General features: G+C 43.9%; 7 protein-coding genes across 7 annotated transcripts; 2 read left to right on the top strand and 5 right to left on the bottom strand.

Moving 5' to 3' along the window:
* O0I10_010143 (uncharacterized protein) lies at window positions 1-1385 on the bottom strand (the record flags this gene model as incomplete). The annotated part of the gene is made up of 4 exons (XM_058490126.1): window positions 1-614; window positions 681-1092; window positions 1154-1266; window positions 1334-1385. The coding sequence occupies 4 exons, from the start codon at window positions 1383-1385 to the stop codon at window positions 1-3; spliced, it is 1191 nt and encodes a 396-aa protein (XP_058339109.1).
* Window positions 1386-1469: 84 nt separating this feature from the next.
* Window positions 1470-3819, bottom strand: O0I10_010142 (uncharacterized protein; the record flags this gene model as incomplete). Its single annotated transcript, XM_058490125.1, has 8 exons — window positions 1470-1749; window positions 1802-1916; window positions 1979-2095; window positions 2150-2174; window positions 2239-2373; window positions 2440-2825; window positions 2886-3344; window positions 3414-3819. 8 exons carry the CDS (start codon window positions 3817-3819, stop codon window positions 1470-1472), a joined length of 1923 nt encoding a protein of 640 aa, XP_058339108.1.
* Window positions 3820-5464: 1645 nt separating this feature from the next.
* Window positions 5465-6774, top strand: O0I10_010141 (uncharacterized protein; the record flags this gene model as incomplete). The annotated part of the gene is made up of 6 exons (XM_058490124.1): window positions 5465-5665; window positions 5730-5796; window positions 6017-6153; window positions 6212-6263; window positions 6325-6420; window positions 6488-6774. 6 exons carry the CDS (start codon window positions 5465-5467, stop codon window positions 6772-6774), a joined length of 840 nt encoding a protein of 279 aa, XP_058339107.1.
* Window positions 6775-7785: 1011 nt separating this feature from the next.
* O0I10_010140 (uncharacterized protein) lies at window positions 7786-8928 on the bottom strand (the record flags this gene model as incomplete). The annotated part of the gene is made up of 5 exons (XM_058490123.1): window positions 7786-7849; window positions 7916-8006; window positions 8061-8212; window positions 8273-8747; window positions 8808-8928. The coding sequence occupies 5 exons, from the start codon at window positions 8926-8928 to the stop codon at window positions 7786-7788; spliced, it is 903 nt and encodes a 300-aa protein (XP_058339106.1).
* Window positions 8929-10813: 1885 nt separating this feature from the next.
* O0I10_010139 (uncharacterized protein) lies at window positions 10814-13519 on the bottom strand (the record flags this gene model as incomplete). The annotated part of the gene is made up of 9 exons (XM_058490122.1): window positions 10814-11310; window positions 11375-11467; window positions 11533-11562; window positions 11618-11714; window positions 11768-12304; window positions 12364-13019; window positions 13086-13314; window positions 13374-13420; window positions 13486-13519. The coding sequence occupies 9 exons, from the start codon at window positions 13517-13519 to the stop codon at window positions 10814-10816; spliced, it is 2220 nt and encodes a 739-aa protein (XP_058339105.1).
* Window positions 13520-14577: 1058 nt separating this feature from the next.
* Window positions 14578-15567, top strand: O0I10_010138 (uncharacterized protein; the record flags this gene model as incomplete). The annotated part of the gene is made up of 5 exons (XM_058490121.1): window positions 14578-14790; window positions 14842-14970; window positions 15026-15106; window positions 15174-15294; window positions 15356-15567. The coding sequence occupies 5 exons, from the start codon at window positions 14578-14580 to the stop codon at window positions 15565-15567; spliced, it is 756 nt and encodes a 251-aa protein (XP_058339104.1).
* A 186-nt stretch (window positions 15568-15753) lies between these two features.
* O0I10_010137 (uncharacterized protein) lies at window positions 15754-19272 on the bottom strand (the record flags this gene model as incomplete). Its single annotated transcript, XM_058490120.1, has 1 exon — window positions 15754-19272. The coding sequence occupies one exon, from the start codon at window positions 19270-19272 to the stop codon at window positions 15754-15756; it is 3519 nt and encodes a 1172-aa protein (XP_058339103.1).
* Window positions 19273-20669: the final 1397 nt, after the last annotated feature.

The raw sequence follows: 20669 nt of genomic DNA, 5'->3' as shown, positions 1-20669 counted from the left end.
TCACATGGCACGAACACTAACGAGATTCTTCATGCTATACTGCTCTATCTTTGTAAGCAAGATGCTCTTGTCGTTGTTGAATCGGATACGGTTCGTCTGATTGTCGATGGTGGCATCACCGAGAACAAGTAGTTGGTATTGTGCTTTACCACCAAGAACATGAGGATTCAAACGATAGGATGTAAGCACTCGGCCTCCACGATCCTCCGTGGCTGCTTTGGTCTCCGGTAGCTTGCGATCAGGATCGAACACGAGCAGGTTGCGCTTTTCACCTTGGTTGATCACTTCGATGCCTACAATGGTTCGGCTGTGGCCTTCATGCTGTATATAGATGGGTGCCTTGTTGGTCATGTGAACGGTGTTGGATTCATTGTCACTGGTGTGGGTGCCGAGGTTGCTGCCAGATACAAAGTAATCTTGTACACAATCGAGAAGACCATTTGCAAATTCGGTAACACGTGAATCGTCATAAGCGATGGATGCAGAATCGAAATCCAAGATCTTGCAGCGTATTCCAAGATAGGTAAGAAGCGCATAAACTTCAGTAGCACCGATCCACTTTTCAGTGTTTACAATCCCATGCTCCAATTGTGCAGCACCTGATCGATCAATACCTGTCATCCACCTACGTATCAGCCAAACAATGATCCATAGTAATACACAATAAACCATATACTTACCATCTTTCCATGCTTGATCAATCAAATATTGAATGCCTTCAATGCTGGGAACATGCTTGACAAATGAGACGCCATTGATTTGCGCTTTTTGAAGATACGATAGCAGCATTTGACAGTTGCGATATCCACAGCCCCATCCCTTATCATACGGCTGCGTCATGATTTGGTCGACTGTACTATCGCACAAGTACACCACACGCATTTCAGGGCTCTTTTTGGTGCTGCCGATCTGCAAGAGTCGAGGTACGAGAAGCTGTATCATGTTGGTAACGCGTTCGCGAGGTTTGATCCTCTTCAATTTGGCCCAAAACGCCCTATCTTGTGTCAAGTCTATGGCAATGGGACGTCTCAAGTCGCTGGTTGTTGAAGACGATGAGGAAGGTTGCTGCATGTTGTTCTTGTCATCATCAGCCTATTGTTGCTATATTGTAAGACTTTCAAGTCATCAAACTTTATCATCACTCGTCGCTTACTTTGACATGGGTTTTTGCCTCGCCTATGTTCGCTTGCCATGCCAGCTCATCCTCTGCAGCAAATTGTTCGGCTAGATGTCTATCCATGTGCATCTGTAACTCGCCCTGCGGTACTACAACGTTGACATCTTGAGTCTTAAAGCGGCACCTTTGTGTGGTTATAGACGTTGAGTAACATACCCATTTTCTGGCATGAATCATAAGGGCACTGGATAGGTTGCTCTTGGGACATAAGATGATGATGAAGAAGATGATGAAGACAAAAGAATGGAGGAGAAAAGAGAGAAAGATAGAGAGAGGAAAGGGAATAAATTTTTTATTTTTGGCCTTGAAAAGCATATCTAGGTTGTAGGAAATCCCATGATCGATGCATACGAGTAATGACACCCAGCTTTTGCGCAACTGATAATCGAGCATCCTCCAAATCACGCAAGTCTTCCATAAAGTGGTCCCGTATCGATCTTCGTCGAGGTAGTTGGAATGCGTATATCCTCAATAAATGCACTTCGCACAATAAGATACCTTGGCTCTCACATCCCAATTGGTCCTTGCCATATTTCTCGGTTAACGCAAGATCAAACAAGCGCTCCACTCGTCTAAAAGCTGTCATGAGCCATTCATCCTGCTCGCTTAACCCATCTCTTTTACCTCATTGTTTCACGTATGGGTTCACCTGCTTTTCCTACTTGGCTGGTACGTCGCTGGAAGAGAGACTTGATCCACGAAAACGATGCCCATGTGAGCAGCATGGATGGCGCCACAGCTGTCATCATCAATGTCAATCAGCCAATCATCATCCCATTTACAAGTAATACCATCACATACCGAGGAATGCAAAGTTGAGCTCGTTTGATTTGAGAAGCTTGTCCAATGCAGCCATAGCAAGATCAACATCGACTTTGGTCTTTTGTACTTGGATCAAAAGTGTCTGGATAAGATCACCTATGTATAATGTCATTAAGGGGCTTGCATTGAATCATAGCAATATCCACTTACCAGCAATTGCGTTCTTTATGGGATTCTAAATGACAAAGAAATAACCATTAGAACATCTCTAAGATCGTATTTGCTTATCCCATTCGAACCTTGATTTCCTTCTCGTAAGCCTTGAGAACCACAGACAAGTCGCCATCTCTCACTTTGGTCATCAATTGCTCCGCATCATTGGGTGAAAGTTGATAGTGATCTCGTGCAAATGCCAATACCATTCGTTCCAAAGACTAAATAATAAGAGAAGGGTTCTTAGCAACATGCATTAAACAAACCATCCCCCTTCTACTCCTTACATCCACATCACTACGCAATCCTTCTTTGCTGAGCACACCCAATCTTTCATCCTTGAGACGAATGGTATCCCATACGCGAAGCACAGGCTCCCAAATCCAATTGATAGCAAAATCCTTCAATGTCGTTCCCAGCTCTTGACACCATGCAATGATGGCTTCTTTTCTGTTGAATACGTAGCGAATTGTCATTTGGCCAGCAACAAAGGTAACCAAGCATGGGATCCAATATCGTACAAGGGTGGATGGAGGCTGGTATTGTGCATAGGCTTGGTGCATGTGAGTGCCGCATACATCCAAATGTTCGAGCAAGGCGACAAGTTGTTTTGCAACATGCTTGGGATCATTGCTGGTATCATCCGTGGTAGCCATGGGTGCATTCAAAGCATCTATGCACCTCATCATGTTAATCTCACTCATTGTAATAACCCATCATAGCCAAGTCTTACCGATGGTTGCTTGTACATCCACATGTGTATCCTCTGGCACAACATCGGATCCTTTTGCAAAGGGCTCAACGACCAACTCCATCAAACGCACACACTTTCGAACTTGGTGAGATACATCATTGTCTTGGAATTGAGGACCCATTTTGATCAAAAGGCCGAGTCGTGTTGCTTGCTGTGTACGCAGCTGATCCAACGTCTTTTTCTTAAGGCCGACTTCTTGGTGGATTAATTGTGCGATCCAAGGGCGGTGAGATGAGAAGAGATCAAAGACCCGATGCATTCTTCCATTTTTTACAGGTTTGATGTTGGCGATGCTATCCTGGCGCATGTCGCTACGTTGAGGAAACAAGCTTGTCAAGATGTGTTCGGGCGATCTTAGGAGCGGAGCCAATCCCATCTGGGTTTCTTGCATGGCGTGGATCGTGTTGGTGACCAAGGTGGTAAGGCGCCAAGGAGCAGCTAAATCATACAACAACATCATCAGTCATGCTTGTTGACATGCGTCACGATGATCATAATCATACTTACTTGCAAGTGCATAATAAGCTTCGTTGAAAGAGCTGCCGTAGATATCATTCCAATATTGGACAGACTCGGAAAGCGGAAGTGTCGAGTTGAGCACCGTGTCGACAAGCACACCATAGATAGCAACCATGCACTTTGTAACGAACAACCACTCCATTGCTGATTCACGAGGCATGTCGCTTTCCTTCAGGTACTGATCCAGGTACCGCTTGATCATTTCCAGGTCTGGTAACGCGTTCTTTCGCGAGAGATCGATCGCTTGGCTGGCAAGTAACAAGGACACTTTCTTCTGATCCCCCTCGCTTGTCATGGAGACATTCCCGTTCTGGTGTAGCTCGGCACAATCTTGGAAGACGGTGGACAAGGCATTGTTCAATTGGTTGACATGCTCGTGAACAAAGGTAGCCATGGCGAACAAACAAGTGTATGTGTGTGTGCGTGCACACCCTGCCGTTGGATAAGTGACATCCCGCCCCTCCTCCTCCTCCTCCTGTGTAACATTTTACATCAGCCTTTTGTCATTCATGCATTTCAAATAAAAGACCAGCCTATGGCTCTGTATTCTTATATAATATCAGGGACATTCTTATATAATCATCAAATGGAATGGGCATCTTCATCTACTACATCATCATCCATGCAAGTTGGGGTGTCTCATCTTTATAACAGGAACACATCTTCCTCCCTGCAACAATATGCAAAGACGTATTGGTTGCTATCCGGTGGATCCATAATAATGTACGCATTCACCAAAAGCTGTACTTTCGAATGAGTCGACTGTTTTATTTGTCCTTCTTCATGATGGCTGAAAGGATTTTATGCAAGTATCAGGTCACAAATATGCACGCCGCTTGCTGCAGCTTTAATGTCAACAATAATCATGTGAGTCTGTACATAAAAGCAAGGTGCTACACTGAGACGCAAATACAAGGATGGGTATTGGGTGTACACAAATGAACCAGTCATTGTGTGCGCATTGAAGAGTAAGGATAAGTATTCTCGTTGGCAACAATCAATGATGATGACGACATGGTGCATATGCATCAAAAGCTTCTTTTTCTTTTTGGATGGCAGCCTTGATGGAAAGGATTGCTGTCTTTGTACTAGCACATTGTCATCAAGAAAGCTCAGCACCTTGCTGGGTTCGTTGTTTAGTTGGGTTTCCATGGTCGATATCTATAAAAACCAAGATACAAAGAGATCATGTCCGCAGGGGGATCGTAGAGATAGAGATCACACCACCCAATCACCCCTTTTTCATTGTGTCCTTGCTTACTCATAGACCCTCATGTGCATGTTATTATCATTTTATTGCATGATAAGTTATCTTGGGTAGCAAGCCACTGAATAGGTGGGGCAATGACAAAGTCGGGTGCAATATTTGCACATGAATCACGAAATTTTTGATCAGTGCCAACAAAAACGCACTGGCCCTTACACAGGATCCTTGGATCGGGGAACATGGTTGCACCAAAGGCATGTGCGGATCCCCTTTCTTTTTTCCACTATGCTCAACAGACAACAATAGTCCAAACTATGTTTACCCAACAACAACATGACAAGAAAATAAAAACGACACGTTTAGGGGCATGATGGGTTATCATCTTTTTACTCTTACAACTTGTTGAATCATGCTAAAGCAAATGGAAACTTGACTCGGTTGAAATGCCGGTAAAATGAAAGAGTGCGTGAGTGAGTGAGTGAGCCAAAAAAGTGAGAGTATTATGATTTTTCACATGAAAGAGAGACCAGCCTGTAACTTGGGTGGGTTGCATTTCTTTTTCTCTCCCAATCCAACATTAACCGCAGACACACAACTCCTTCTTCCTTCTCCTACAAACACACACACACACACGCACAAAGCGTCTTGACTCTTTTTGATAAGCTTTAGGAGAGACACAAAGAGAGTGAGATAGAACCCACGTCTACGCCGCCTTGTCTGTCATTGCAACTCCCTTTTTCCTTCTTTCTTTACTCCCCCACTACTTGACTCTCCCCATTGACGCATTCACAACAAAGACCTCATTGGAATTACCACCATCACAACTATCACCATGCCATTCATAAGTCCTTGGAATTACCGAGGAGCAACACCAGCCAAAAAGGTCACCAATGTCAACAACAAACCAACCACTTCAGCTGACAACGACAAGTATCAGCAAGTTGAAAACATCCTCAACGCGCCCGATTACTATCATGTATTGGGAGTATCCAAGGAGGCATCCACCGAAGACATACGACGAGCTTACATTCGGGTAAAGAACGAATACTATCATCAAATGATCACATGCATATCAATAGTAACGATATCCCATGTAGCGTAGTCGAGTATGCCACCCAGACAAATTTGTGCCACCTTATCCTCGAGCCACTGAGAGTTTCCAATGTAAGCAATCGTGTGGTTCAATAGGAGAGACAAGAGGGAGCGTGTGTGTGTGTGATGGGTGGGGGTTTTGAGTTGGGGATGTCATCGTGGTGGGGTGAGCGTGTGTGTGTGTGAGTGTGTGTTGTTGTTGTTGATGAGAGAGAGATCGATGGGGGAAATGGCCCGTTCAGTAACCTCCTAACTAATTTCAATCTTGTTATCTACGCTTTCTCACCCTTAGTGTTATCACTCGCCTATGAGACCCTTAGCAATCCTTCTTCAAAGTTGATGTATGATTTATCATCCAAGCCAGCTCAACCAGGTACAGGGTTAGACGATGAAAATCCAAATGAAACGTTACAACGCGTACTTCATCAGGTAAGAGAAAGAGAGAAAGAATTGCAATCATCATTCATTCTCTAACATGTTGTCATAGTTATTTATCGAAATGATGGATGGGGAATTCCAAACCATGCGTGCATTTATTCGTAAGTCCTGAAAAAAGGTATCCAATGATAACTTTGTTCTCATCCTTATTATGATTGCTAGATGCCCTCAATGAAACCAATCCTGGCATGCGTATAAGTGAAGATGCAATCATTCAAATCGAGCTTGCCTTTCGAAAGATGCGAGAATTACTACTATGTAAGTAAAAACCACATGCAATAGAATTCAACTGGATATTAACGTAATGCATTACACACGCACACAGCCACACAAACGTACTACAAGGTGATTCAATTTGAGGTGATGCGTTTATACGAGCTGCAGCAGGAACTGCGACGATTATCCTACTTTGATATCTGGAGGCGTATGCAATTATCCATTACGATATGTAAGGTGCTGCTGCAACTACCGATCATGATCAATACAGCATCCCGTGAAAAGCGACAACAAAAAGCAATACAAGATGCCGGTATTCTTGGCATGCGGGTGGAAAACGCACTGAAATTAGCTGTTGGTCTGCTCGAAGCAGGCGAACGATACACCACTTGGTGATCATCATCATCATCATCATCACCACACGCACACTTTTATACATATACACACACACATGCAGTTGATTTTTCAAGGATATTGCCCTTTGCTCTGTTTATACCCTTCCCCACTTTCCCCCCCCCAACACTTTTTACCAGCGCTTCTAATGAATTACAATATACGCTTTGCTACTACTATTCAATGGTGGTTTTATTCCCACAATGGTTATCATCCTTAAAAGCAACAAGATTCATGTTTCAAAATAGACCTTGTTGTCGTCTTCTCCCTTCCCCCCACATGATCCCAGCTGACACATGTCGACCACGTTGGCTTTTGGGGTCTGCCTTGGGCTCATTGATTGATCATGTGAAAGTACGTTATGAACAAAGATGATCTGTCATTTCCCTATTTGTGGTGATATCATGGAAACAATGTGCACAGACGCACACATACATTGTGCGGCATCAATGACGGCATATTTCATCCGCTTATCATATATGCTATGCTACGTTGTTTTGATTTCTTTTTCCCTTTGGATTGCTTCATTAACGGAAAATCAAAAAAAGTTTAAAAACACATAGTCCCAGAATAAGCATGGAGAAGAGAGAGAGAGAGAGAGAGTTGGAAGAGAAGGTAGAAAAAAAGCAAAATGGGTGTATGGTTGGTTATGTCCACTTGAGAGATTGAGAGGGGGAGGAGAAAGAAAAGCGGGGTGAGAATGGAGGACGGGTCATTTGGTATATAAGAAGAAAAGAGGAATAGAAAGAAGATGTCTATAAGAGGAGCCAAAACGAAAAATGAAAAAAGGGCTCCTTTGCCAGGGTAGGGAGAAGAGAGAGAGAGTTAGGTGAGAGTGCATTTTGGTTATATAGTCAGTGAAAGGCATGTGGGTTAGTTTGTGGCTTGCTTGGGTGGGTGAATAACATGATGCAGATAGATGCGATTTTGCCATGAGAAAGCGAGAGAAGACAAAAGGTGTACAAATGGAATAGGAATGGGTAGAGAGATAAGATGGATGGTCGATGAATCAATTTACATATTACCCATGGTGTACATGTTCTCCAAGGCTTGCTTCTGCAATACACCTTGTTGGAACCTATTTGTGATCATACATCTAGGTCAATTTCACCTGCTTACAACAAAGAGTAAAAGTGACACTTACTTGCGAAGCTGCTCATTTTCATGCACTAGCCGCTCCAATTCAGCAAGGATGGTCATTTGTGTGCTCTTGAGATGTTGAATGTGTTGAACAGCTATGACATGAATGAGTAACCAGAAAGATTTTTGTATGGCCAATGGATACTTACTTCGATGCAACAAAGCAACTTTGCTCATTTTCTTGTTCAAACATGCGGGCAATTCGTTTCTCAAGTCCTCAAAGCCATCCTTGATTTGAGCACGACGCTTTTGCTCGGATTGGATATGGATTTGACGACGCATTTCGGCGGTGGTCATGTTGCTGAAAATAAGGTTCAGTACCAAAGAAACGATAGGGGGTGATAAAAAAAGATTGACTTACGCATCATCGGTATCATTTTCTTCAGCTTGTTGCTGGTTTTCTTCTTGATCATCTTGTTGATCATTGTTTTCATCCTGTTGTTGCTGTAAGCAGCGTCGCTTCTTGTTCTTTGGAGCTGCGTTGCTACCACCAGAACATTGCTGCTGTTCAAATGATTCCTTGGAATATTGAAGAAACTCGGGATAAAATGATTCAGGCAATGACGATGCCTTGGCAAGGGTCTGATTAAGATAAGAATTGGATGATGCGGATGATGCAGTCGTCGAAGATGAGGACGACGCGACCAACATGGGTGGCTCTACAGGATGATGCGAGAGTGGGCTATGCTGCGGCGACATACCCGACATGAACGAATCGGGACTACCAAAAGGTTGGTGGTGTGCACTAGCAGCAGTAGTAGTAGCAACTTGGCCATCATGATAAAACATGGGAGCTGCTTGTACAGGTGATGACGACAAGTACAATGGTGGCGATCCTAAACAACACGCGTGTGTTAGTGTATCCAAGCCTTGCTTTTTGATATAGACACACCTACCTTGGTACATGATGGGTTGGTCAACGGCTGTGAGTTCCATCTTGGTGGCGGCAGCAGCTGCTTCAGTGTATTGCGGGGAGAGATGATTCATGTATTCAGAATTGAGGTCAAGGCTGTTCATCGTTTTGTATGTGGATGATAGATAGGAGAATCACAGGGATATGAGGAGCTTGCTACTTTTTGTATGTGCGTGAAGAAAAGTGAAAGTAGCCAAGGGATGGATGGTAATAAAGAGGAGAAAGGGAGTATGCCAAAGGGGAGCTCTAATGGAGGGAGAGTATAATGAAGGAAAGAGAATGAAGAAAAAGAGCAAGATGAGAGAGCCAGCCAAAAATAAGGTCCAAAAGTGCTACACATACCAAAGGAAATTGCTACGATTTGCTTCGAGAAGGGAACAGGTCCCCTCTATGACTTTTTCTCATGCACCGGCTGTACTGATCAAGAGAAAGGTTCTACAAGTGCAACCATATACAAAGAGGGGTGGTGGAGAGAGCGAGATGCACAGCGTTCTCTGTTGGGGGTGTGAGCCAAGTGGGGGATTACAAGAGATGGCACCAACGTTACCCATCCTGTTCTCCGACATACCACATACACAAGTCCGCCCGGAAGCATGACAGCTTTACTTCCAAGCCTATATTGGTTTTCTCACATGACATTGCCCAACTAGCAAGAAAAAACTTGACTTTGATAAGCATCAAGTATATAGCCATCCATATTCAAACATCACTTGTTTGGAAATATTTGAGCCTGTCTTGGATCATGGGTTAAAAAAGGCGCATTACGCAGCTTTTCGGTCCGAGTCCTCAAAGTGTAACCGTGAACATTTTCTTCCGCACTCGTAAGGTAGAACCTTAAAACTTTTTTCTTTCCACATCCCCGTTATCATTCTCGGCGCACTAACTATTATTCTATTCTCACCATAAATGCTGGGATGTTGGAATGACAAGTGAAAAGAAGGTGATAAAGAAAGTAAATCGAGCGTAAAGTGAAGGTGGGAAATATGCGTGGGATCTCCAACTTTTTTTCAAGTCAGCACACATGTAAGCGGAAAGAGTAGATATCTCGATATCTTGTTCACACACACGCACACACACGCATACTCACATCCTATCGGAGCTTGGGTTCATCATCTCCAACTTGCTGATAGTAAAGAAATGGAAAGCACTGGTAGATCTAGAAAAGGAGCATGGATAAGGAGATATAGAAATAAAACGAGGCATTGTATACATTACAATACAAAAACAAGATTCAAAGATTCGATCGCTCCGCTGCTGGCGATCATACAAGCTGTCAAAGTGCATGTTGCCCTGAATTTGTCGATGATAAGGGAAGCGCACATTGTAGATCCGGAAAAAGCAAGTCTCGAATTCAAAGAAGCTCCCTGTGAGCTTACATTAGTTTGTGATCCCTATTACAAGCACAGTACCTACCTTGATTTCCAATTACGGTGGCCCACTGCAACATCACAGGCATGATTAAATCACACAAACCTCGAAATATAGTAAAGCGACATCGAATTTGGCACACACATCGATATCAGAGCATCATAATCATCTTGTTAACCGGATCTTTATTTCGCGAATGATTAACGTTCCACTTTTGCTAGTACATAGAGAAGGAGGTGATCCCAGATGGGCGGTCATTGAATAGCTGCCATGATGGCTGGGAGTGTAAATTTTGGTTCCCTTTTTCCATGGAGATGGTGCGCGTCTGACTATATTGTTGGTCCAACACAAACCCCGTAATATAAAGGCATGACAGGTACAGTATATACGTCGTGGTAGATCATTGAAGCATCGATACGGGGGGTAACACAATTAAGGAGGTAATTCGCGATAGCTGGTTCATTTAACCTCGTAGCTTGAAATGTATAAGCATCGTTGCTATGATACTCGTCGTTGTGATCATTTCATGTTGTGATAGCAAGCATACATTGATTTCTAGGTTCAACCTCTTTATTTCTAGTAGTTTAGTTGTATGGTGAATAAAGGATATACATGTATAATTTAAAAGTGTGGTACATTGCAAGCACGCAAAACCAGATTAACGATCGCGAACGTGCCTTCTCCCAATACGAATCCGCTTGCAACAATGATAATAAAGACCTTGCCCACCTTGTGGCGATACTTTCCAAAGAATGAATTGTCTTGCTCTGCGGCTGATGGCGATGCCTGGTCGCAGTATCGATTCCAAACATGGCATAAATAACCACCGATAACACGAGCCAACGTAAAGCTTGGAGGATTGTACATGCCAATAGCAAATGCGATTCCTTGTGGTATATAGCGACGCCATCCCGTATGCTGTTGATTGGATGGTCCCACCTCCTTGGCAAGAACAAGAGCTGCAAACAACAATGAAAACACCAAGACAAACTCGCTCACGTGAGGAGGGAGTGGTTGACCATTCACCAATCTCGACATATCCAACCATACATGAGCTGTGGGAACTGGAAATTCAGGGCCTGGAATTTGATACACGGTGGTGTACAGCTTGTATGCACCTAATGCCCATCTTTTGGTATAAGACATCCCATCATGTTTGACGTATCCCGATATCCGTATTACCTGTTGCAACAAAGGCGCTGACAAAGGAGCCAATCAATTGTCCATAGAACTGTGCTTTAGGTGATGCTTCTAGTAGATGGCCCGTTTTCAGATCTATGAGATAAAGATACGTCAGCCTCTTTTGCAATGACAACATGATAGCAATAAATGATGATTACCTTGCATCAAATCACCAGCTTGCTGAGCACCTATGCACCATGATAAGTAAGTATTCTCCTTATGAATGCTCACATTTAATCTTACCTGCTTCAGCTATGCCACCCGCAATCAGATTTGCGGCAATGCCACCAGGCATAATAAGAGCGAAGATGACTTGGCTGATCTTTCCAATACCGCTGACCTGAATTCTTCAATCAATATCGCGATTGTTGTCAAAAGTTTATATACACCTACCGGATTGAGATCGGTTTCTCCCAAAGCACGCACGGCAAGCACACTCAAAAACATTGCCACTGCCACTGCCAAAAACGCCATTCCAATCGGCAACACATGGATACCGAACACGACGCTCACTGCAAAGATGCAAAGTATTGTGGATCCCAACAAGCCGATCAAGGTGGTAGATATCTTGACACGTTGTTCAGCTGGCGCATCTGTTTCCTCTTCATCATACTCAAATGTATCACGTTCAATTTCCTCCTCGGCTTCGAGACTTTCATTGTCTTGGCGTAATCGCTGATAATGTGCTTGTGAAGATTGTTCTTTGGAAGGCTTCATCCACTTGATAATCGAACGAACAAGGACAACACCAAGAGATACGATTGATTCTGCCACCATTACACCAAGAGATATCCAAAGGATCCAGCCTTTCGATCCCGTCTTCCAATCCGAAACGGGTCCTGGTGCCCATCCTGCATAGTAAGCAATGGGTGATAAGATTCCCCAACCAATGACACATCCAAGCAACATGGAAAGAGTGGTAGGAAGACCCTGTAAGAAACAAAGTTTAGTACATGAAATGGTTTCCCCTTTTCTTCTTGGTCACATACCATGATGATGCCTTGGCCAACATAGCTAAGACTCGGTGTAAAGTACCATTCCCATCCCATGAAATCAATGGTGTTGAGCGATAACCAATTGAAGAGCGGTAGTGTATAGATGATGGGGAAGAAATAGGAAAGCAACGTGTATGCAGATGACAAGCTGAATGAAATGATCAAGGCATGCAGCTTCAAGCTCCAGCTTTCTTCAGAAATGTGTTGCTCTTGATGTCGTTCTTGTTGCAATGAATCATTTGTTGAATGATGGTCGTGTGAAAGTGAGGCTAGTGCGACATTGGAAGGTGAATTGGAAACTGGTGGTGGTGGTGAATAGGATGATGTAGAAGATGGTGAAGATAACAAAGGTTGATCTTCTTGTTCACTTTGAGGTGCATGTCGACGGCGTAGATTGGTGTTTTGTTGTATCTTTTCGGATGTTGCAGGTTGATGAAGCAAAGAGATCATTTCAGCGGTTGCTGTCCCTGATGGAAATCGAAGTTTCTCACGAATGATGGTTTGCTTGCGCAAAGGAACAGCAAAGAATACACCAAAGAAAGCAACGCCAAGTGACCAAAGTACCAACTGCCAACCTGATAACACAATAGGACCTTCAGAATGATCATCCGATGTCAATAAACCGAGTGCAGGAATGATGCCGACAAAGCCTATCAAGACGCACCCATTGAGTACATACTTTATAGTGTGTTCTTGTTGTTGTCTCTTATACTTACCAGCAGCTAATGGCATGGTAGCTGTTGCAACGGCAGTCGTTTGAAGAACCACATTTTCCACAGGGCCAAAGGGACGAGCGAGTTTTGATCGAAAGGGTTTGAATACTGCATAGCCAAGCAACGACGCCTGCAACGACATCATGGATATCCATCCCGTTTGAAGTCCAAAATACATGTTGGAGAAACACATAATACTGCCAATCACCAACCCTACCAACGTGGCACGGATCTATGCATAAATGTTCATATTCAATGGTCGAAATGGGCGAGGTGTCGATATAGACATACTGTGAAATGGTGGACGGCATGCTGTGGCGGTGGTGGTGGTGTTGCGTCTATCAAAGACAATAGCTCTATTGAATATACACATGTCTACCCATTGCGAGGTTCTTTGACATACCAGCTTCCGGTGTTGAATGCGATCTCCCCGACATGGAAGCAGAGGAGAGAAAGAGAGCGAGAGAGAGTGAGAGAAAGGGTTGGCAATTGCGTGCTTACAAATACACGGGGAAGGATGATAGTGAACTCGCACCTCAGAAAGGAAAGCTTTACTTACTCCGGATAACTCCAAGCGGGGATAGTCAAGTGGCTGCTGTCGCCTGCATAAAAAAAGTTCGACTGTGGCACGTCGAACATTAACGTATTTTTCCCACTTTTGTCATTTTGACCCATTTTGACGCCATATCTACTTTCTCATGCCCTATTTCCTTGATGGTCATATTGGATAACTCGCCACCACGCATCTTATCCATCATCCACCTTTGGACAATGCACCGCCTAAAGGATAGAAATTTCCCATATCGATGTATCTCCCCCATTGTAGAAGCAATTCATCATATCCCTCAGCCCATCTCTTGTACATGATGTTGGATTAAAGGATTACTTGAGTGTATAAGACATTGCGTTGCCAACCATTTCTAAGCTTCTACAAGTCCTTCTTCCTTCTTCCTGAGTTGGACCTCGTCATGTGTGTGGGACTTGATGCATAGTATTATAGAAAGATGTATGGCAAATGGCAAATGTAGGTTTTATTAGCCTGTAGCGGCTGTGATAAAGGAAAAAGAGAGGAAGAGGAAGGGTCTGATGGATTCATTGTGTCTTGAACAAAGGCTGTATTCGATAATGAAACGCACCCTCCCTTTTCTTTATGATTAGATCTTCTCAAACGTGGAGATACATGTTCCTTTTTTGTGATTTAGATCTTCAAGATAGCTCTTTTATTCATATACGGCGAGGGATGCATGTCATGTTATCAACTGATCCATTCATTACTTAGTTCATTGTACTCCTTTAGGTGGTATACTACTGTAATAGCTATGTACGGGTCGACACATCCTCATACAAAACTACCCACGTAATGAGGATGTTGAATCCAATCCGGTTTTAGACTGGAGGACGTGTGGGCATGTAATCAGCTAAAAGGAGTGCATGATTTTCGAGAGACCACTTGGCGGCCGCACCAACTTCCTCTTTCTCCCTCCCATAACCAACCATGAGTGCCAATCCCACTATCACCCCACTCAAACGATCGACACGTGAATACGATGACAAGGAGTTTCTCGGTGAACACTTTAGCTATCTGTTGGCCGATCTGCTAGACGACTGGTACAATGGCTACAATCTCGTCGCTTACAAGGCCATTGACGCATACGAAGACTATATAAAGAACAATCGACCCGAAATCAAGGACATGGAAATGCACGAGGCAAGTTCTTTTATTCCCAATGTACAAGATAAAAGGCTAACGTTCCATTAGGCTATCGATCAGTTCCAGAAACGAGTAGAACAAGAGCTGGACGTACAATTCAACATATTCCAAAAGTACATGTACGACAATATCACGCGTCTACCGCCCAATACCAATATACAACTAGCACATCACAAGGTAGAAAAAGTGGAAGGGGGTCGTATCCGTATGTCTTCTAACGCACCTATGAAAGGATCTCGATTTATCGGCAACCAAGGAACAAGAAGATTTACTCGATCAAGAATTACTCAAGGCACGGAGGAAGATTTTGGCAGTAGGTTTGATGTGGACTTGCTCTCTATACCTCACCTCTCTCTCACAGAGCAACGTTTATGTTATAGCAAAAAGGATTCAAGCATAAACTCGAGTGCAAATCACGGGATCTGGATAAGGAGTTGGCCGAGGTTGACAAGGTTTCCAACATGCTACAGCTATTGACCAAGATAGCACGCAATGAAAACGGTAAGGAAAAGGTTTTATACACATCATTATCAAAAGAGCGAGTAATAATGCTTGGCTTTAGTGCCTCATGTTGATGATTCGATACGCTATGTTGCATCAGAAGCAGAACGATTAAGGCAATCTACAGCAGCATTGGTCGAAGCGATACAAGGAAATGGATTGTTGGATCGAGTCGCAGACAACCAAAACGATCGATCGAAATTTGTGCAAGCGACATTACAAAAGCTTATGGAACGATACAAAAATAGAGCACCAGCATCATCCTCATCCTAGTGTACAGTATCCCTACCCATCTCCCCCTTCAAGTCATATACCAGTAAATAAGAATGCTCTAGTATGATCAATTTTTATTGTAAAGAAAGGAAATGATTAACTGTACAGAAAACAAAACATGATAAAAGATATGAAAGAATGTGCGAGAGTGAATAGATATGAATGAAAAAAGAATGTTGCCATCGATTAAGCTGTAGGAGTGGTCGTGGAAGAAGTGGTAGTAGTGGTGGTGTTGGTGGTAGTGAGCAATTGGTTGACAGCTTCAACGATCTTGACAGGGAAATTACGAGCGCCTTGCATCTGCTTTACAATGCTTGCAGCCTTGTCTTGTTGATTATTGGCGAGATAGGCCTTGACCATGGCTTCATAAGTGCTTGGTTCACGAACAATAACGGATCGATCGGTATCATGCTTAACATCTGCGAGCTTGTTCCAACGTTCTTCGGCCTTCTCCATCATACCACGAGTACCATAGCCAGCAATAAAGAGATTCTCAATGTATGCAGAAGACATGGCACCACCTTTACGCATTTCTCCATAAAGTCGCTCGGCTGATTCCAAGTCGTTGTTCTCGATGTAAGTGCTGAACATGGCTTGATAAACCGAGTCATCAGGCTTGACACGAGCCTTTCGCATTTCATTGTACACAGCCTCTGCTGAAGGAACGTCCCGATGCAAACAGCCATAAGAGCGAATAAGCGTAGCATAATGAGTAGGACCAGGAGAGACACCATGACGACGTTCCATATCAGTGAGAACACGATGTGCTGTAACCATGTCGAATGGCGTGATATTGGAATGCACCTCGATCAAAAGGCGGAATGTATGTGCTGAGGGTTGAAGGCGGTATCGTTGCAACAAGTGGAAATACTCCAAAGCCTTCTCGCGATTGGGCTTTTGTTGTGTGTAGAATTGAATCATGCTGTTGAATACACCAATACGAGGTTGGAATCGAGGATCACCAAGCATCTCATGGAAATAGCGCTCCGCACGTACATCCGAAGAACATTTCAAACAAGCCGTGATAACTGCTGCATAGGTGATCGAATTGGGTGCCACACGATTACGCTTCATTTCATCAAAGAATTGGAGCACAAGTTCAATCTTTCGGCACTTTGCAAGCTTCGACATGATCACATTGTAAAAGTACACCGTGGGTCGAACATGATGCTTCATCGCCTCGTCGTAAATATCCAATGCATCGGTCGATTCATCCGCTGTGCTGTTGGGTGTACAAGCAAGTAATGATGCATAGCCGTCACCATCAGGCACCATGTCACGTGCACGCAACTCATCGTAAAATTCCTTGGCGCGTGGAATATCCTCAGCTCGTGCATAGGCAATCAACATGCTGTTGAGCACATTTTGTACTGCATGACGCTGTTGGGTATTGTTGCCGTTGTTGCCATTGGCTACCAATTGGCCGAGACTATCCTTGGTCAAGTCATAGATACGCTGTGCACTTGCAATGTCCTTGTACCGAGTCGCTTGTTGAATCATGTCACGAATCACATTTGGCTTGGGTACCAATCCCTTGCCCAAAATTTGTTGCTCCAACACGCCAATAGCACCCTTCAAATCACCCTTGACAGCAAGACCAAGTGCAGCACCCGATTGCAAACCAGATTCCACATTTGCCACTGTGCTTGCTGAAGAAGAAGCTGAAGAACCCGAAGAAGTGCTTGCTGATGGCGATGTTGCTGCTGCTGCTGTTGCTGATCCTCCCTCCTCAGTTGCTTGCAAGAAAGGCTCAAACTCCTTTTGCCAACGAGCTTGTGCATCTGGTTTCTTGAGACGATTGAGATGGGTCATGACACGAACATAGAGATTGGGCATGGATAATGGAATGTTCAAAGCTCGTACGTCATCCAACAATTGGAAAATACGATCGGCAAACTGATCACGTTCCTCAATGGTGCGGAAAAGAGCCTCGTACAAGATACCATAATCACGTGAATCGGCCGAATCGCAAAACTCCTTCCATTGTGCAGTATCCTTCTTGGCAGCATCATATTGTCGAAGAACATTGGATGCCAATGGTGGGCTCATACGCACGCTGTACTTGTAGATTTGACGTAACAACGACACGCTGACCTTGAGATTGTTGTTCTTGATTGCGAGATCAGTCGCCATGTAGGTGAGAGGCGATTTGTTGTCAATGAAGTTGGTCTTTGCATACATTCCAGCAAGCGTCTCAAAGGCTTGATCGACACGAGCATATCGACCCAATTCAATGTATCCATTAAGCACCTCGCGAATCAAGTCGACGTCCACTGTCATCCCCTTGGCATTTGCTTGTTTCAATACCTCCAATGCACGATCAGGCTGCTTTTGAGAACGGCACAAGCACACATAATCAGCAATACGGCCATATTGTCGAGAAAGATCGTGCTCCAATAATCGTTCCAATTGCTCTGTAGCCTTGTCATACTCGCCTCGACGAGCATACATGGACAACAAAGGACCATAGGTGTTGGCATCAGGCTTTGGCAAGCTTGGATCTTGGCGCAATTCATTCAACACTTGATCAATCACGGCCATATTCTCCTTGTTGGCTGCACCATTGATGATCTTGTTGTAAGGACGAATGTTGATGCGTACATTGTTGGCACGAATAGTACGCACCACCTCCATAGCACCATCCAAGTCACCGGCATCGACATGAGCAAACACATAGGCATTGTACACGAGGGTAGGATCATGCTTTGGAAGACGATTGCTCAAAGCAAGATACTCTGAGAAGCATTCATGAGCCTTGGACATGTCACCAGCGTAGCCATACATGCTAATAAGCATTGAAAAGGTCTGACTATCCGGTTTAGCTGTAGCACTTCCTTCAAGCGTCTCATAGATATACAAAGCATCCTTGGTGTTGCCGCTGACAGATAACATGTTGAGCATGCGATTGTATAGATCCACATCGAAATCCTCGGTTTGTTGTTCTTGCACAGCTCGCTGAAAGAGTGCAACGGCTCGTTCGACATTGGCATTGCTCTCATTCTCCAAGGCACCAAGGTTGTCAATTGCCAATCCATAACGGGCCTTTTTGTGACGAAGCGAACTCACGAGGCGATTGACTTCATTGTCGCGGTTGCAAAGAGACTTTAACAAAGTTGCATAAGCGTGCGATGTAGGATGAACACCATTGGCAACCATATCGTCGTATACTTCGCACATTGCCTTGACGCTTTGATTGTGCTTGCGCAAAGTACCATAGGCATCCAATACGGCATCATAAGTTTGCGTAGACAATGGTGCACCTGCTGTACGACCCGCCACAAACTCGGCCACCACACGCTCAGGGTCATGTGCCTTATGGGCTTGCATGATGCGATTGTTCACCTCGGTAGGAACAATGGACTCGTCTTTGCCGTTGGCTGCTGCCATTTGATGATTGAATCGTGCCTGTTGATGTCGACTCGCTGTTGGAAGTTGTGATATCTTTGCAAGCTGGTGCCAACCGCTGTTGCTACGATGCATACGTCGATGCTCCTGCTGCTGATTGTCGTCCTGCTGAGACGATTTGTTGAGATGCTGTGAAGCTCGACTCGTCGTATAAGACAATTTGCCAGCAGAAACATTGCGGGTCGATAGATTGGTAAGGAACGCTGTTGATTTTGAGCTGTGGCCAGCTGCCAATTGCTTGGAGAGAGCACTTTGCCTGGCAACGGTGTTGATCAGTGACGCTCCCTTTGCACCGTACATGTTGAATAACGATAAAGAGAGAGAGATAGAGAGAGAATGTGGGTTTTTTTTTCACAAAGCAAAAGCTTTTAGTAGAGTCGGAAAACCAGTTGATGTGTATGAGTCAAAAAGCTGTTAGTCAAAAAGCTGTTTGTGCCCGGCCCCAACCCGAGTTGCGGAGAATCGAAAGTAAAACATCTTGCCACCTCCTTCTTCGCCCGAACGTGCGCACATTGCTTTGTATGGATGAGATGATAAAAGCGAGAGGGTCCATTCTCAATATAAAATGGGGTTGATTGTAGTACTCATTGTTTGTGTATGATAATAGAATGACCTTATTGATTGAATTGCCATGGCAACAACAGCAACATTCTTTGTCCTGAATAAGGGATTCTTTGCTGTTCTTTCCTTTTCCACTCAGCCTGTGACCTATTTGGAAATCCTGCTTGCTGGCAAACAGCTCCCATTATCCAACACAACCCGTGACATGATGCACACTATCCGATCGGATGAATCCTCATCCGCCATTTCCCTATCATTGGAGCACAAAAGGGTCACTCATCTCTCTACATTCATGATAACCCATTTCTCGCATACCCACGATATTTCTCTTCCAGATCCATTTGTATCTTACCCTTGAGGGCAATAAAAGCCTAACTATATGATATCATTGTCTACACCTATCCCAATTGTACATATTGCATGCTGCCAAGGGGAGTCCAAAAAGAGCTTACATAGCATGTTAGCCTATCGCTAATCCATAAATCTATGTCTTGCCCAAGGTTTGAGAATCTCAATAGTCGCTCCTTGACAACTCATAGAGCCGTAATCTGATTCTCGTACCATGACAACGGTATCCAGCGGTTACATGTTCAGCCCCGTTGTCACGGCAACAAGATTGTTCATATTGTATCCTACATAAAGACCCAAGTGTATTGCTTTAAAAAAAAAAGAAAAGATTGGGTACCATCCTTCTTATGACCACCTGCAACCTTTTTAAACCCATTAGATAGCTTATCACCGATTTTTGGTGGAAGCATGATGTTAATGATTTTGTTGTCGCAAAGATTTCAAGGTTCATACTTAGATGGCAGTAGTAGGTACTTCCACATATGGCGGCCATTCTTGTGCGTAGAAAAGTCAAGCTTGACTATGGCGTTTTTGATATTAAGATAACTTTGTGCTTTACTCTTGCAATCTGTGTTAGGATACCATGGGATGATGCTTATGGTAACTCGTGTGGACAAGCTTTTATGTACAAGTAACCATGGTTTATTTGCTTTTATTGCATTAGGTATTGAGAAACGAGCGGGCCAAGCAAGTAGGAGATGCATCGGCTTTTAACGCATACACCCTTCATATTTGCACTGCACATGCGCAAGATGCTTGACACTATACCGAAAAAAGCTGAATGATTA

Source organism: Lichtheimia ornata, assembly GCF_029851405.1.
Source record: "Lichtheimia ornata isolate CBS 291.66 chromosome Unknown scaffold00065, whole genome shotgun sequence".
Classification (NCBI taxonomy): Eukaryota; Fungi; Mucoromycota; class Mucoromycetes; order Mucorales; family Lichtheimiaceae; genus Lichtheimia; species Lichtheimia ornata.
This window is presented reverse-complemented; position numbering and strand designations above follow the sequence as displayed.